The sequence below is a fragment of the Cynara cardunculus genome (assembly GCF_001531365.2).
Source record: "Cynara cardunculus var. scolymus isolate 2C chromosome LG 9, CcrdV1, whole genome shotgun sequence".
Classification (NCBI taxonomy): Eukaryota; Viridiplantae; Streptophyta; class Magnoliopsida; order Asterales; family Asteraceae; genus Cynara; species Cynara cardunculus.
Genome location: NC_037536.1, coordinates 16700839 through 16717706, shown reverse-complemented (window position 1 = coordinate 16717706; position 16868 = coordinate 16700839). Strand labels below are relative to the sequence as shown.

General features: G+C 36.5%; 2 protein-coding genes and 2 non-coding genes across 4 annotated transcripts; all 4 read left to right on the top strand.

The window, feature by feature from the left end:
- Positions 1–2036: 2036 nt before the first annotated feature.
- On the top strand, positions 2037–16771 carry LOC112517859 (glutamate receptor 1.2-like). Its single transcript, XM_025125229.1, has 7 exons — positions 2037–2441; positions 2555–2635; positions 3463–3670; positions 13449–14749; positions 14864–15167; positions 15520–15905; positions 16439–16771. Exons 2-7 carry the CDS (start codon positions 2627–2629, stop codon positions 16769–16771), a joined length of 2541 nt encoding a protein of 846 aa, XP_024980997.1. The 5' UTR covers positions 2037–2441; positions 2555–2626.
- Positions 2105–2318, top strand: LOC112518796. Its single transcript, XR_003069866.1, has one exon. It is a non-coding gene; the product is annotated as a small nucleolar RNA U3 (small nucleolar RNA).
- Positions 5002–7801, top strand: LOC112517668 (glutamate receptor 1.2-like). The gene is made up of 4 exons (XM_025125043.1): positions 5002–6144; positions 6272–6575; positions 7075–7400; positions 7476–7801. The coding sequence occupies exons 1-4, from the start codon at positions 5074–5076 to the stop codon at positions 7785–7787; spliced, it is 2013 nt and encodes a 670-aa protein (XP_024980811.1). The 5' UTR covers positions 5002–5073; the 3' UTR covers positions 7788–7801.
- On the top strand, positions 9571–9783 carry LOC112518792. Its single transcript, XR_003069863.1, has one exon. It is a non-coding gene; the product is annotated as a small nucleolar RNA U3 (small nucleolar RNA).
- Positions 16772–16868: the final 97 nt, after the last annotated feature.

Sequence of the window (16868 nt, the reverse complement as noted above, 5' to 3'; positions counted from 1 at the left end):
AAGTTCAGAAATCAAACAAATAAGCTTGTTCAAAMACGATTAYAATRAAATCTCAAAGCAATAACAAATCAAAACCTAATTAAATCAATGTTGGAATGAACAAATTAGCAAGACATGGTTAAACTAAGTTACTGATTCTAAGGGTTTTAGGTYTACCATAAGAATCAGGAAGATTGATGAGAAAAGGTTGTCTTCTCCAATTCTTGCATCCGTGTTCTTCAATGGAACCACCGTCTCGCATCCATCTTCTCCAATCAAACAGCTTGCTGCTGTTTTCAATTGACAGCCCCTTGCTGTCACTCGGTTTCTTCCTCCCGTCTGCTGTCCCTCTCTYGATCCTTTTCGATTTCTGCCTCTAATCGACAGCCCTCGATTTTTCTTGCTGTCGGCTGCTTCCAAAACGAACAGCCCTCGCGACTGTCTCTTCTCCCCGAACGAACCGACTGCTTTTCTCCCCTGTCGAACAGCCCTTGCTCTTCTCCATCTCGCGTCTCTTATAACGAACCAGCCTCCGACTTCTTCGATCACGTCCCTCACCAATCCAATCGATCCCACGTACTCGCTCCCTCGATCTCTCTCGAATAGCCCCTCTCTGCCTCCTCAATCGAACTGCATCAGGCCGATTCAAGATTTTTGAGAAGATGTGGGCTCTATTTGGGCTTGATGAAGTCCACAAAAGTTTGCCACAAGTTGGGTTTTTTCATTTCTTTTTGGGCTAAGACTATAAAATAAAATAATGATTAAGTAAATACATTTATACACCAAATAATTAAGATAAATGGCTTCTTAACTATAATTTTTTTAACCAAAAAAATATAGATATCAAATATATATTCACATTAATATAAGTAGTTAAAGTTTAATTATTAAAATATACAACTTAATAATTAAAATCATAGAATTAGATGTAATAAATATTTAAATACATATTTGATTCAATAATAATTTAATAAAATATACTAAATATAATTTTTTATTCTAATAATCATTTCCTTTTGTTCATCTTAAGCATTTTCCTAGACTACATTCCGACAAATTACAGTTCTCTGGGACTAATGCTTGGACTCGAACCAAGGGGAAGATGGAGTTTTTCCGGATTTTTTTTGTAGAATGTTATCAAATTTCTCAAAACTGATATTGTCCAATGAAATAATTTGACCAAATCCTCAATACTTACTTTGAATAGTAAAACTGATAATAACAAAAAAAATTATCATATTTCTTAGAATTGATACTAATAACAATTACTATATATATTTTATTATTATTAGAAGGGTACTCGTGCAATGCATCGAGACACATTTCGATTTCAATGTTTTGTTTTTTTTATATATGTTGATATAATACGATTTTATGTGATTTTTGCGAAAGCGATAATGTTTTTATTTTTGAATAAAATATAAATATAAAAATATCATATAAAATTTGCAAAAAATATATCAATATTAGTATCAAATTAACTATTTAAAAGTTCTTGTTTGTGTATTTCTTTTAATTCAAAATTTTTATTATGATTTATTTTAACGTAATGAAGTAACTTAATTTAGGTTTAATAATATATTTTTTATAAAGATAATAATTATCTTAATTATATTTTAGATTTTTTATGTTTTTATGTTTTAAATTGAGATATTTATCATTTATTTGATTATGTTTATCCACAGTTAGTTACACGAGTTCAAACATAAAGCTTTAATAAGTTGTACTTACGCACAATATACTTGTAATCTTGAATTTTAAGTAAGATGCATCAATAGTTTTTAAGAATTTTTATCAAATGCTTTATAATATAGTATAGATATTAAGAATATAAATTAAGGAAAGCAAAGGAGAAGATAAAAGAATAAAAGATGAGACCACTAACGTTATGAGTGGTACGTAGTTTGCGTTGTCTTCAACCCTGTGAATTTGTGGCCTCAAATAACAAAAACAAACCCTCAGAATTCAAGAAACTTTATTATGAATCTATATACAACCACTACCCTTGATTAACAAACCTCATAACATGTCATGGTTTCTAAATTAAACCCGTAAATGCATTCCCACATCGTTTACGAGTTCAAATGGAAGAATGCATATATGAAGAAGAGAGGGATGGAGAGGCACGACCTTACTTGAACAGGATCTGTTCTATAGGCTCGTACCTCTGTATTCTTGATTCCTATGAAGACAGAAACCCATGTCTGGTTGATGAGCCAGAACCATGTTGCCAGAGCGTGATTAACCGAGACCCATGGTCTAGGCCATGGCTCAGTAGATGATCGTTGCCATCCCATATGATGGTGTCTTGGCATGGTTACATGGTTGTCTGACAGATAAATTCTAAATTTTTGTTCTGATCTTTCTTGATTCCATATTTCAGTTCTTGAAAAGCAAGTGTTCGATGAAATGTCTCTGCGGGCAGGATATGATCTTTCTTCAGATGATCATGCACTCATCCGGTATGAATTCCCTTTTTCTATTAACCAAACTAGTTTTTATGTATAATGGGTTCTAGAAGCCGTATTAGAAGTAGAGTGTTTAGTTATTCTCTATCTTGATCCTTGTCTTGTAGGTGCATTTGAAGCTTGTATGGAAAATGTGGTATACTATTAGATGCAAAGCAAATGTTTGATGAAATGCTTCCATGGGGGAGGTTATGATTTGTCTTTGCCATGATCATGGACTCATTGAAGAAGCTTGTGGTGTCTAAACTTGTTTATACAAAGGATAGTTTGGACTTCTATGATTGATGGGTTTGTCAAGAATGGCCTTCCAACAGTAAAGGGGGAACCTTAATGGTTGCTCCAATACCCAGTCAGAATTTCTTAAAGTATAGACTAAAGAAGATTATATAGTTTCTATTTGGTGGAGTCAAAAGATTGTTTCCTAGCCTTTAAAAAAGAAATTGCTTGAAATTCTTCTTGAATGAGCATATATCTACAAGGCTTAGCTTAATATATAACTATGTAAGCTAGCATAATGACACCAAAACTGAGGGATCCGTGTGTGGTCGACAATTTGATTTTTTTATATATTGGTTACATTCTTGATAATCTCTTTATTTTGCTCATTTCCATCTTGAAAAAGACGGCATTTAAGTCGATGGAATAAATAAACTTCCAGGCAGTTCTGACATCTGAATCCTTTTCAATTAGCAACTGTTTAGCCTTCTTCGTTCATTAAACTATCACCTACCTTTTACTGTTGTTATTTAAACATTAGGAAATATAATATTTAAACACCATTTTTTTTGGGTTCAGMACTTGAATGATGYATGTGGAGTATATGTGGTCATAATTGATTGAATGAAGCCTTCTCATGAGAATAATTAATAAAAAGAGAAAAGATGGTCTTAAATGAAAAGCATAGCATATTTTTTCACTTGCAGCAATAGGAGGTTTTTACCATTCAATAATGGAGATCAATGGCAGGAAGAACACAAACCTTTTGTTTCTAATATTGATGTTGCTTTGCTTTCAGCTACATTTAAAAGCACAAGAAGATCCATCCTACAAAGAGATCCCGGTGGGAGTGATTCTAGATATGGGATCATGGGTTGGAAAGATCATTCATAGCTGCATTATCATCACATTATCTGAGTTTTACAAGGTCAACAGTCACTATCAAACAAGGATAGTTCTGCACAACAGGGATGCCCAAGGAGAAACACTGCATGCTCTACATACTGGTAAGTATTATAAAAGGTTATGGGGTCAGTTGACCACAGTCGTATCTCTTTAAAATTTCATTTTCACTTCTCCAAATCTTTTTTTTATCCTAATTCTCCATAGCATTTTATCCTTGTGAGCCCATTGGAAATTACACCGACCCCATTGCTGATCGTTCTTGTTATATATATATATATATATATATATATATTGGTTTCTTAAATAAATTGTTGTTCCATCTCAATTTCTTTGTTTTGTTACTGCTAGATCTTTTTGCAATGTTTTCTTAGAGCATTTCCAACAGATTCTCTAAAAGTTATCCAAAATGGAGAACCAAAGTTCAAAATCTCTAAAGAACCCTCTCTCTCATGGTTACGTATTGGTGGAATATAATAAAAACTCCATTTCTCTCTCATGGTAATCATGTTCCGGAGAGATCTCCAAATTTGGAGAAATTTAGAGCATCTCCAACAGATTCTCCAAGATTTCTCTAAAATGGAGAATCAAAAGTCTTAAAAAAATACATTAATCTCCAACAGATGAATTGATTCGCATTTGTTGTTTTGGGACCTTAGAAATCATTTGTAGCTTGCATCTTGGCATATCCACCCTTACATGTGGCTCGGGTGGGTTATTCAGTTTCAGAATTTTTTTGACACCCCTAAGTTTGACCCTAGTCAGCTAAGTTTCTAGATCCGCCGTTTTATACCCGTGGCTAAAATATCAAGGAATGCAACTGATACCCAAACTTGGGTATAGATATGCCCTTTAAAACCATGTGACGCTGTGCATCAACCTGTAGCTTGGTTAGCATGTATGTACTAGATACTTGAAGGGGTAGTTTTTGTTGAAAAATTAAAAGGATAGTCAATATTCACGGTTTAATAAGGAAAACTTTTCAAAATAAAAGATTAGAACTTTATTGATAAAATTTTTAATAAACTTTATTAATAAAGATTGAAGCTTTATTGATAAAGATCAAAACTTTAATAAAAACCAAGTTTTATTATCAAAGATGCAAGTTCACCTCCTCGCGTGTGCGTTACACTTTCATAAGGTCCACAATACATTAAAAACCCACTTGAACGTAAAGGCTTATAAACTCAATTAGAGTTTGCATTTCTACGAATGGGGGATGGAAAAACTTCCAAACTTACAAAAATTCCAACAGTTTTTAGTCCCAATTACATTGAGTAGATTGCTAATTCCATCTTGCCCACCAGCTTTTGAGCTCTTGGAGAAGACAAAAGTGCAAGCGATCATAGGTTCAGACTCGACAGCTGAAGAAACGTTCCTGATGGTATTAGGAGATGAAGCTAGAATACCTATTCTTTCACTTTCACCGACTCCATCTTCCAACAAGGATCCTTATTTCCTTCAAGTTACACAGGATGAAACCACTCAATTTAATGGCATTGCTGCAATGGCAGAATCCTTTGGATGGAAGAATTTGATCATTATTTGTGAGAACACTGGTAATGGGAGGGATATGGCTACATTTATGGCCAATGCCTTCCGAGAGAAGAACATATCTATAACGTATAGGAGCCTACTTCCAACCTCTGCTAGCTATGAACTTGTCCAGGAAGAGCTTCATAAGCTTTCGACTATGCGAACAAAAGTATTTGTGTTGCATACTTCACCTTCTCTTGCAACCAACCTTTTGCTGAATGCAAAATATCTAGGAATGATGGGTGACGGATACAAATGGATCATCACCAGCAAGACTATGGACTTCTTGAATCTCTTGGATGGTGAAGTCATCGAGTCTATGCAAGGGGCAGTGGGTTTTAAATCATATATTCCACAATCAAGGGAACTTCGTAAATTCACTTGGAAATGGAGAAAGGAATATGATGGTAGGAGCCCATTGATGGAGGTCAAGGACATAAATGCTTATGCTATTTGGGCACATGATGCAGTTTCAGCATTAGCAATGTCTGTTGAGAGCATGGAAGCTGTTAAATCGAAATATTTGGAAACGAGTGGCTCCAGCCAAAAGGGTACAACACTTCTGAATCAGATGTTAAGAATATCATTTCAAGGTTTAGGTGGTGTTTTCCAATTTAGGAATGGGAGGATTACTGCACAAGTCCTAGAAATAGTAAATGTGATAGGTAAAGGGGAACGTAGGGTTGGGTTTTGGACAACAGATGCTGCTTTCACCAAAAAGATTGGTAAGTCGAATTCCTTTTCCAAGGATGGCCTGAAAGCCATCATCTGGCCAGGAGGTATTACATCACATAGCAAGCAACTGGGTAGCAAAAACCTCAGAATTGTCGTTCCAGCGCATTCTAGATCAAAGGGAATTTTTCAAGTGAATTATGATGCTCAAACTAATTCGACAGTCGTTTCAGGGTTTTGCGCAGAAGTGTTCCAAGTTGCCTTCGCTGCATTAGGTCAGGATGTAGCCTTACATTACATTCCAATTAGGAATAATTCTAAAATTGGAGAAATAGATTACAACGATCTTATAGATCTAGTCCATTCTGGGGTATGCATATTCTCTAATCCAGTACTCTTTGTAATCAATATATTCTAGCTACATGACTTTCGGCACAAGCAAATTAATGCACMGAGAGCATTATTAATCTGTTGYATGGCATTATTGTTTTCATCAGGAATTTGATGCTGCCATTGGAGATATAACAATCACAGCTAACAGATCTCGATATGTTGACTTCACATTGCCATACACCGATCTTGGCTTTGCGACACTATCACGAGACGCCGATGCAAGCRWATGGATCTTTATGGAACCACTTAGTTCAAATCTTTGGCTTGCGTCTGCTTGCTTTTTTATTTTACTGGCACTTGTGATATGGATTCTTGAACATCGGACAAATCAAGAATTTCAAGGTTCACGAGGACAACAAGTCGGAACAACCATTTGGTTTGCCTTTTYGACTCTTGTTTATGCTCATAGTAAGCTCTGACATCTTCTTTGTCTTGTTATCTCTAAGAATATATGTATCATTTTCATATTCTAACACGCCATTCCATTAAGTTTAGATTGATATTTTTACTTGGATGGCAAAAGTTTGGATCACTACTACAAAAACCTGTTTTAAAGTTATGCTAGAGATGTCTAAATGTCCTAATAAACTGTTTTCTACTTCCAAACAATTGTGTCCTATATATAAATGTGTTACATTGTGTGGTCCTAAAATCATTAAGTCTTATAAAACAGTCTATTATGACATTAGACATATTTGGCATCCTATAAAGCCGATTTCGTTAGTGGGTTTTGTAACCTTAAGTCTAACGAAATAGTCATAGTGGTCATCAGAGGAAACGATCAAACTCCAATATGCATCGGAAAACATGAATTGGACAAAAGAAACCGAGCAAGTGTTTGTAATTGCAGGGCAGGAGCTGCAGAGTAATTTGTCAAGATTTGTAGTGATTGTATGGTTGTTTGTAGTGCTGGTGCTCACTTCAAGCTACACTGCAACATTGAGTTCGTTGTTAACCGTCGAACAAATTCAGTTAGCATCGAAGAGAAATTCGATTGGATACTCGCCTTCCTTTTTCGTTAACAGAGGATATAATAAGAACTCAATTCAGGGCACCAGATTGAAGTTGTATTCCACATTAGAGGCATATGCCGATGCTTTGTCACGTGGGAGTAAGAAAGGCGGTATTGATGCAATTGTCGATGAAATTCCTTACATTAAGGAATTCCTTGCACAATACCCRTCTGGTTACTCCATGACCGTTTCTGAAGCTACCACTAATGGTTTTGGCTTCGTAAGTCTCCTCATCGGTAACTTTCATTACTTTTGCTATTTTCAGTTTGTAGTGTGATGCAKATAAAGTTTGCAGGTATTTGCACGAGGTTCATCCTGGGYCCCTGAGATCTCGAGACAGATTGCCAGACTACGAGAAGATGGGACTTTAAACAAGTTGGAGAATAAGTGGTTTAACCAACAACCGGTGGATTCTACGCCTACAACTAAAATTCTAAACCTTAAAGACTTGCRTGRTCTATTWGTGATCAGTGGGGTGTCRATGGCAGCTGCCCTTTTCCTGTTCGTGCTTTATTTGGTTCACGAGAAACTACATTTCAACTCCACGAAGCTGGCCGGAGGAAAGCTAGCGTTGATCAAAAGGTTTCTCGTGCCGAAAAACTGGTAATGCTGTTGAAAGAAGATGACTCGAATAACAATCGAGTAGTTATTTATGTTATGATGTAAGCATTTTATCGCAATATAAAATACACTTTCTTAAAAAGAATGATCCTATAAACTCGAGATTCTAAGGGACCCTTTACCGAAACGCTAACCTAACAAGTATTTATTGGTAAAATTCAACACTATTACTTTACCTTATTGGATAAGATTATATTCCATCAAAAAAAATATCGTATGTAACAAATTACGCGGTAAACACTATTGGGTAAGAGTCGTTACCCTCACTTGCCGGGTAAGACTTTTGGTCCTTACAATTGCACTTATAGAGTAAGATTTTTGGTCATTGACATGTTAATCCGACAAAGTAAGTGACCTGGTAAACACTTACCAGGTAAGCGTTTAGTAGACGGCCCCTAAGTAGTCAAAAATCATAATTAGACTTTTTTTTTTTGAATTTTTAAGGTTGTGTTTGGTACATTAGACAAGTTTTGACAGGACATGAACAAACTTACTGTTCCACGTTTAATCAACATGGGACAAGGGCAGGATGGGACAAATTTGGCATTTTCCTGTCACACCAAGATAGATGAACCGAGATGGGACAAAATGAGACAGTACTAAAAGTTTTAACACTTTTAACAATCTACCTTCAGTTGATATAACGTTAATATAATATTTGGTTTGATTGCCGCAACCGCCCCATCTCCACCACCACCATCGGCACCCTAACCATCTCCACCACCAACGGCTACCACTATCATCTCCTTCACAACTACCACTTTGACCTAGCACCGGCTCCCACGACCATTGTCCACCACCTTCTCATCCTCTACAACCATCATCGACCACCGCCTATTGCAACTGCTACTGCCACCACCACTACCACTATTGCCTAGTACTTAATTTTTGGTTGAAATAGAATAAATTTTGTATAAAATAAAAAAAAAGTATAATAATCCATTTAATTGCCATAAATTAAAATATGAATTTTTGCAGTACAAAATTAAATATTATTAATGGAAATTGATGTTTGTGGGGTGTCAAAATAATTAGGAAGGATGATTAAATTAGAGTTTGGTGGTTAAAGATTTGATAATTATTATTAAAATTCTTTTTGGTAAGGTTTTCACTTTCTAATGGAATCTCTAAGAGAGATAAAATTCAACCCTTTTTTCTAATTAATAATTATTACTAATCATATTTTAAATACAGTAATAAAGAAAAGATATAACGTAACATCATACGACGTTTGTCCTCTTAAACTTACTATTTATTATCAAATAAAGTCATTCCACGAGAATATTAATTGTCTTATTCTAATAATCATTTTCTTTTGTTCATCTTAAGCATTTTCCTAGACTACATCCCGACAAATTGCAGGGAAGATGGAGTTTTTCCAGCTTTTTTTTTAGAATGTTATCAAATTTCTTAAACCTCCAATCAAATAATTTGACTAAAATCTAAACATACTAATAACAATTACTATATATTTTATTATTGTAATAATAATATAAATTAAGGGAAGCAAAAAAGATGAGACCACTAACGTTATGAGTTGTACGTAGTTTGCGTTGTCTTCAACCCTGTGAATTTGTGGCCTCAAATAACAAAAACAAACCCTCAGAATTCAAGAAACTTTATTATGAATCTATATACAACCACTACCCTTGATTAACAAACCTCATAACATGTCATGGTTTCTAAATTAAACCCGTAAATGCATTCCCACATCGTTTACGACTTCAAATGGAAAAATGCATATATGAAGAAGAGAGGGATGGAGAAGCACGACCTTACTTGAACAGGATCTGTTCTATAGGCTCGTACCTCTGTATTCTTGATTCCTAAGAAGACAGTAACCCATGTCTGGTTGATGAGCCAGAACCATGTAGCCAGAGCGTGATTAACCGAGACCCATGGTCTCGACCATGACTCAGTAGATGATCGTTGCCAACCCATCTGATGGGTTCTGGCATGGTTACATGGTTGTCTGACAGATAAATTCTGAATTTTTGTTCCGTTCTGTTTTGATTCCATATTTCGGTTCTTGAACACATGCACTCATCCGGTATGAATTCCCTTTTTCTATTAACCAATACTAGTTTTATGTATAATGGGTTCTAGAAGTCGTAGTAGTAGAGTATTTAGTTATTCTCTATCTGGATCCTTGTCTTGTAGGTGCATTTAGATGCAAACCAGATGTTCGATGAAATGCTTGTATGGGGGAGGTTATGATTTGTCTTGCCATGATCATGCTCATTGAAAAACTGGATGAAACCAAAACTGTAAGTGAAGTTGGTTATTTAAAACATGTACATAAAGTATAGACTAAGAAGATCATATGGTTTCTATTTGGTTCAGTCAAAAGATTGTTTCCTGGCCTTCAAAAAAGAGATTGCTTAAAATTTTTCTTGAATGGGTTTATATGATGCAAAGCTTACCTTGATGTGAGCTAATATAATGACACCTAAACCCAAGGATCCTTGTGTGGTTGACATTTTGATTTCTTTATATATATTGATTACATTCTTGATGATCTCTTTGGTTTGACCATGTCCATGTTGATGTTGACAGCATGTAAATAAATGGAATAAAGAAATTTCCAGGCAGCCTGTGACATTTAAATCCTTCTTATTGTTATTCTAAAATTTGGAAATATAATATTTAAACAACAATTTTTTTTGGTTCAGAAGTTGAATGATGTATGTGGGAGTATATGTGGTCATAACTGATTGAATGAAGCCTTCTCACGAGATTAATCAATAAAAAAGAGAGAAGATCATAGAAGACCAAAGGGTATAAGAAAACAGCATGGCAGTAGGAGCTTTTTACCATTCAATAATGGAGATCATTGGCAGGAAGAGCAGAGACCTTTTGTTTCTAATATTGATGTTGCTTTGTTTTCAGCTACATCTAAAAGCACAGGAAGATCCATCCTTCAAGGAGATCCCAGTGGGAGCGATTCTAGATATGAGATCATGGGTTGGAAAGATTGTTCATAGCTGCATTACAATGGCGGTATCTGACTTTTACACGGTCAATACTCACTACAAAACAAGGATAGTTCTTCACTACAGAGACGCCCATGGAGAACCACTGCATGCTCTATCTGCTGGTAAGTCTTATTTAGCCATACCGGATTTCATTTGGAAAATGCGTAGGAAGATAAAAAGTAAATACCTCACAATTATACGAAGAGTATATAATACAGGAAAGGTGCCCTATATGTTATTTTCGGGGTTTTAAACTAGAGGTATAAAATGACTAAAATTAAATCTACTACTTATTGCTTTCAAGGCGAGTATATAAACTCTCTATCCTTAAAGCAATTTCGCCCCCATCGTAGGTGCTTTGGATTATGGCGAATTGCTTCTTAAGATACAATGAAGCAACGTATGCAGATTGATTATCAACAACACACACGTAGTGATATCCTGATCGGACTATTGAGTAATTAAGGATTTCAAGAAGCCTAAAAGTATGATTCTATAGCAAAATACTTTTAGGTTAATTTTGTATATTAAAAGAATTTTTTTTTTTGGTGTTTATAAGTAGGTATATATAAGTGACAACCCTCTGAACTGTCACGAATTGACAGTTTTTGACAGTTTTTTACCTTTCACGACGGTTTGAACCGTCACAAATATTCAAACAGCACCAACGGTTATTATTTGTGATTCCATAAAGCGTCGTGACTGTTCAAGCAGGTGCCTTTGTATCAACAGTTGCTAACCACCAACTCAACCATCACAATGGTTCATAATGCATACAAGTGTATATGAAACGTCACCATATGTCATTTATTAAACTGTCAAAAATAATTATATGGACCCCACCATTTCCAAAAAATATATATATATTATATATATATATATATATTAATATATAGAAAATTGTTCCACTTATATACCACTTGTGTTCTATTCTTTCACCTACGTGGGATAAGGTGAAACCCACCAAATCCAAATTTTCTCTTCTTTCAAAGGCTCAACCCAAAACACTTGAACTTATTTACTTAATTTTGAAATTTTTTCCAACAAACCCCCACCATGTATTTATGTACACATACTACTATGTTGCCTAGAGATGGCCAAATCGGCCCGGCCCGGCCCGGGACCGCCGGAGGACCGGGACCGGGACTAACAAAGGACTGGCCCGGGACCGGGACCGGTAAGGACTGGTTATGGGACCGAAAACCGGGACCGGTTGAGGTTTTTGGTAGTTTCGTGGGACCGGGACCGACCGGGACCGGGACCGGGACCGGTTATGGGACCGACTATGCAGGACCGGCCCGGCCTGGCCCGAAAATTCAAATAATTTTATAAATAAATGTATTTTTAAATAATTTTATAATGTATTTTTATAAGAAAACGTAATTTTAATTATATTAAAACGCATTTTTAAAGTGTATTTGAGTGACCCAATTGTAAATTTTATAATGTATTAAAAATATATATAATTAAAAAAATCAAAAAAAATCTTATTTTTTTAATGCAAGGACTGGTTGGGACCGGGACCGGGACCAGCGGCGCATAACCGATTATGAAGTACCTTGACCGGTCCTATCATTTTCGACTGGGACCGGGACCGGTTATGGCCGGTTATGAAAAAGGTGAGGACCGATTGGGACCGGCCCGGGACCGGTTTTTGGCCATCTCTAATGGTGCCTATGGTGTCACCAGAGACCATGAATTTTTACATATTATTATTACTCACAAGGATGAATTGGTATGGTGTAACGCTTTTAGAGAAAAGAAAACCCACAATTGACATGCATCTACCTGTAGCTTGGTTCACATGTGTGTTTTAAACTTGAAGGGGCAGGTTGCTATTCCTGATAAACTTTTTTTAGTTATAGCATTCAAAAATTTCTAAATTGGTGTTCGTATCGAGTAGAATACTTCTTGAACAATGAAAATTTAGGAAGGTTTGTTCATAGGTTATATAATCAGAATTCTTGATTCAACCTAAAACTCGACAATTTTAAAATATTTTATCAGCTAATATGTTTGAAATATTATAGTCGAATATTTTCTAATAATCTCGAGTCTTATTATAAGAGTTGTAGTAATTTCCATACTTTAAAAAGGGTAGGATGTTCTTTCAAATTATAGATACCAAGATGGAAAGGATCAAACACAGCCAAAATGATGCACAACATATCTAAATGGAGCGTAAACTATCCACTGAAGCTCGAATAACATTAGCCGGATATAGGGTGAATCCACAACATTGATGGTTTCCTTGTAGTGGTTAGTCTTGTTAAAGTCCCCCATCGGCTAGACTTATACACATCCCATCAATATATGTTAGAAACCCCCCCTCCCCTCTCTCTCCTCAAAAGGCTCTTTCAGAGAGTAATCAATGGGGTTGTATATATTTTCACATGTCATAGCCAAGGTCTGTCATCTAAGATATATTTTCCCGGGACTCAACACTCTGGGACATCTTCGACCGTCTTGCCACCGCTTGAAAGGGGGGGGGGTGCTGGAGCCTGGAGGGGGCGTGTTAGAGTCTCACGTTGACTAGACTTGGACACTTTCTTTTCAAAATATGTTGGAACACCCCTTCTCTCCTGAAGGACTCTTTTGGAGATCAATCATAAATGCTAGCTACATACTAAGCCTTGCAGATCGCTGATTATGAATTTTTTTTTGGCCACCAGCTCTTGATCTCTTGGACAAGACAAAAGTGCAAGCAATGATAGGTTCAGACTCGACATCTGAAGCAAAGTTCCTAGCAGTATTCGGGGATGAAGCTAGAATACCTATTCTTTCACTTTCACCAACCCCATCTTTCAACAACCATCCTTATTTCCTTCAAGTTGCACAGGATGAAACCATTCAATTTAAAAGCATTGCAGCAATGGCAGAATCCTTTGGATGGAAGAATTTGATTGTTTTCTGCGAGGACACTGCTAATGGGAGAGATATGGCTACGTTTATGGCCAATGCCTTGGGAGAGAGGAGCATATCTGTRACATATAGGAGCTTAATTTCAACCTCTGCTAGCAATGAACTTGTCCAGGAAGAGCTTCACAAGCTTTCAACTATGCAAACAAAAATATTTGTTTTGCATACTTCACCTTCTCTTGCATCTTACCTTTTGCTGAATGCAAAATATATAGGAATGATGGGTGAAGGATACAAATGGATTATTACTAGTAAGACGATGGACTTTATAAATTTCATGGATGATGAAGTCATGGAGWCAATGCAAGGGGTMGTGGGTTTTAAATCATATATTCCACAATCAAGTGATCTTCACAAATTCACTCGGAAATTGAGAAAGGAATATGATGGTAGGAACACATTGATGGATATCAAGGGCATAAATGCATATGCTATTTGGGCACATGATGCAGTTTCAGCACTAGCAATGGCTGTTGAGAGGACYGAATCTGTAGAACAAGTTCTCAWRCGGAACATGAAATCTYTGGAAAAGACTGGCTCCAGCCAWAGGGGTACARCACTTYTGAAYCAGATGKTAGGAATCTCATTTCATGGTTTAGGCGGTGTTTTCCAATTTATGAATGGGAGGATTACTGCACAAGTCCTAGAAATAATAAACATCGTAGGTAAAGGGGAACATAGGGTTGGTTTTTGGACAACAGATGCTGATTTCACCAAAAAGATTGGAAAGTTGAATTCATTTTCCAATGATGGCCTGGAAGCCATCATCTGGCCAGGAGGTATCACAACTAATCCAACACATAGGATGCTACAAATGAGTAGCAAAAACCTCAGATTTGGCATTCCGGTGCAATCCAGATCAGGGAGACTCTTTCAAGTGGATTATGATGCTCAAACTAATTCAACAGTTGCTTCAGGGTTTTGTGTAGAAGTGTGCAAAGCTGCCTTTGCTGCATTAAGCCACAATATAGATTTTCAATTCATTCCATTTATGATTAATTCTACAGTTGGAGCAGTAAATTACAACGATCTTATAGATCGAGTCCACACTCGGGTATGCATATTCTCTAATCCAGTATTCTGTGCAATGAATTACATGGCTTTCAGCACAAGCAAATGCACAGGGAAAGGATTATAATCTGTTGTATTTCATTATTGTTTGCATTAGGAATTTGATGTTGCCATTGGAGATATAACAATTACAGCTAACAGATCTCTATATGTTGACTTCACAATACCGTACACCGATTTTGGCCTTGGAACACTATCTCGAAACACAGACGCAAGCATGTGGATCTTTATGAAACCCCTTAGTTCAGAGCTTTGGGTTGTATCTGCTTGCTTCTTTATTTTACTGGGTTTTGTGATTTGGATTCTTGAACATCGAACAAATGAAGAATTTCAAGGTTCACGTGGACAACAGATCGGAACAACCTTCTGGTTTGCGTTTTCTACCGTTGTTTATGCTCATAGTAAGCTCACATCTTTTTTTTCTCTCTTTTTTGTACGCTTAACGCTACCAAGTTTCACTTTAATCCAATTATTATGTAGTTAGTGCGTATTCTCTTCTATCCATTATGGTACTTGGATGTAACCACTCCAATTATTATGGTACTTTAATCCAACATAACTCCAAAGTCTAACGATATGGTCATTCTGGTTTTATTAATCAAACCAAACCAAACAAACCTAGTATGTACCACCGGAGGTGGGGTCACCCTGGGGGGAGGGGATGTATGCAGACCTGACTTAAATAAACAACAGCATACAAGTCTAGCGATATGGGCATACTGGTTTTACTAATTGTTGTAATTGCATTTGCAGGGGAGAAGCTGCAGAGTAATTTGTCAAGATTTGTAGTCATTGTGTGGTTGTTTGTAGTGCTCGTTCTCGCTTCAAGCTACACTGCAACATTGAGTTCACTATTAACCATTGAACAAATTCAGTTAGCATCAAAGGCAAACTCAATTGGATACCGATATGGTTCCTTTATGGAGGGATTTATAAAGAATAACTTGAATTTTGTAGACACCAGGTTGAAGCCTTATTCTACATCTGAGGAATATGCCGATGCTTTGTCACTTGGGAGTAAGAAAGGTGGTGTTGATGCAATTGTTGATGAAGTTCCTTACCTTAAGGAATTCCTTACACTGTATCCATCCGGTTACTCCATGACCGTCTCTGAAGCAACCACTAATGGTTTTGGCTTTGTAAGTCTCCTCACTGGACCATGCTTACCTTTAACTTGTTACTCCCTCCATCCCAAAATAAATGTCCACAATTTTATTTTAGTTTTACCCGAAAAAAAGTGTTCACCTTTAAAAGTAAATGTCACTTTCCCGTTCTACCCTTAGTTATGAGATGGAAAAAGTTTCTCTTTCTATGATTAAGGATAAAGTTGTCATTTAATTAATTAAAAAGTGTAATAAATACACATTCCCAAAGCGGAGCCTTCTTCATGATAGACACTTATTTTTGGAAGGAGGGAGTATTTGACAACTTGTAGACCATGTGTAAATTGAGAGAAGGAAGAGTGCGGTGGTCTTCTTTTCGCTCACACTTCTGCAAAAGCCATGGGTCTTCACGAAAATAGCCGTTCTACTCTTCGTGGGTAGAGGTCAGGACTGCGTACAACTCACCCTGCCATACCCTACTTTCGAGGATATACTGGGTTTGTTTGGTTACAATTTGTAGACCAACACTACCTATTCTTCTTCCTAGTTAATATCTCTATAATTTGCAGGCATTCCCTCAAGGTTCACCCTTGGCCCCTGAGATCTCGAGACAGATTGTAAGATTACGAGAAGATGGGACTTTAAAGAAGTTAGAGGATAAGTGGTTTAACCAACAATCAGGTCCACGCTCCAAGGATTCTGCGAAAATTCTAAACCTTAAAGACTTCCGTGGTCTATTTTACGTGAGTGGGGTATCAATGGCAGCTGCCCTTTTCCTATTCATGCTTTATTTGGTTCCCGAGAAACTGCATTTCATCTACACGATGTTGGCAGGAGGAAAGCTTACGTTCATACTGAGGTTTCTCATGCCTAAAACTGGTAATACAGTTGAAAGAAGATGAACCAAACTACACTAAATATAGTTGTTGTGTTCTACCATAAGTTTTGAATTTGTTCTGCTCTTCCTTGTGGGTTGTAAATTGATGTTTATATAGAAGT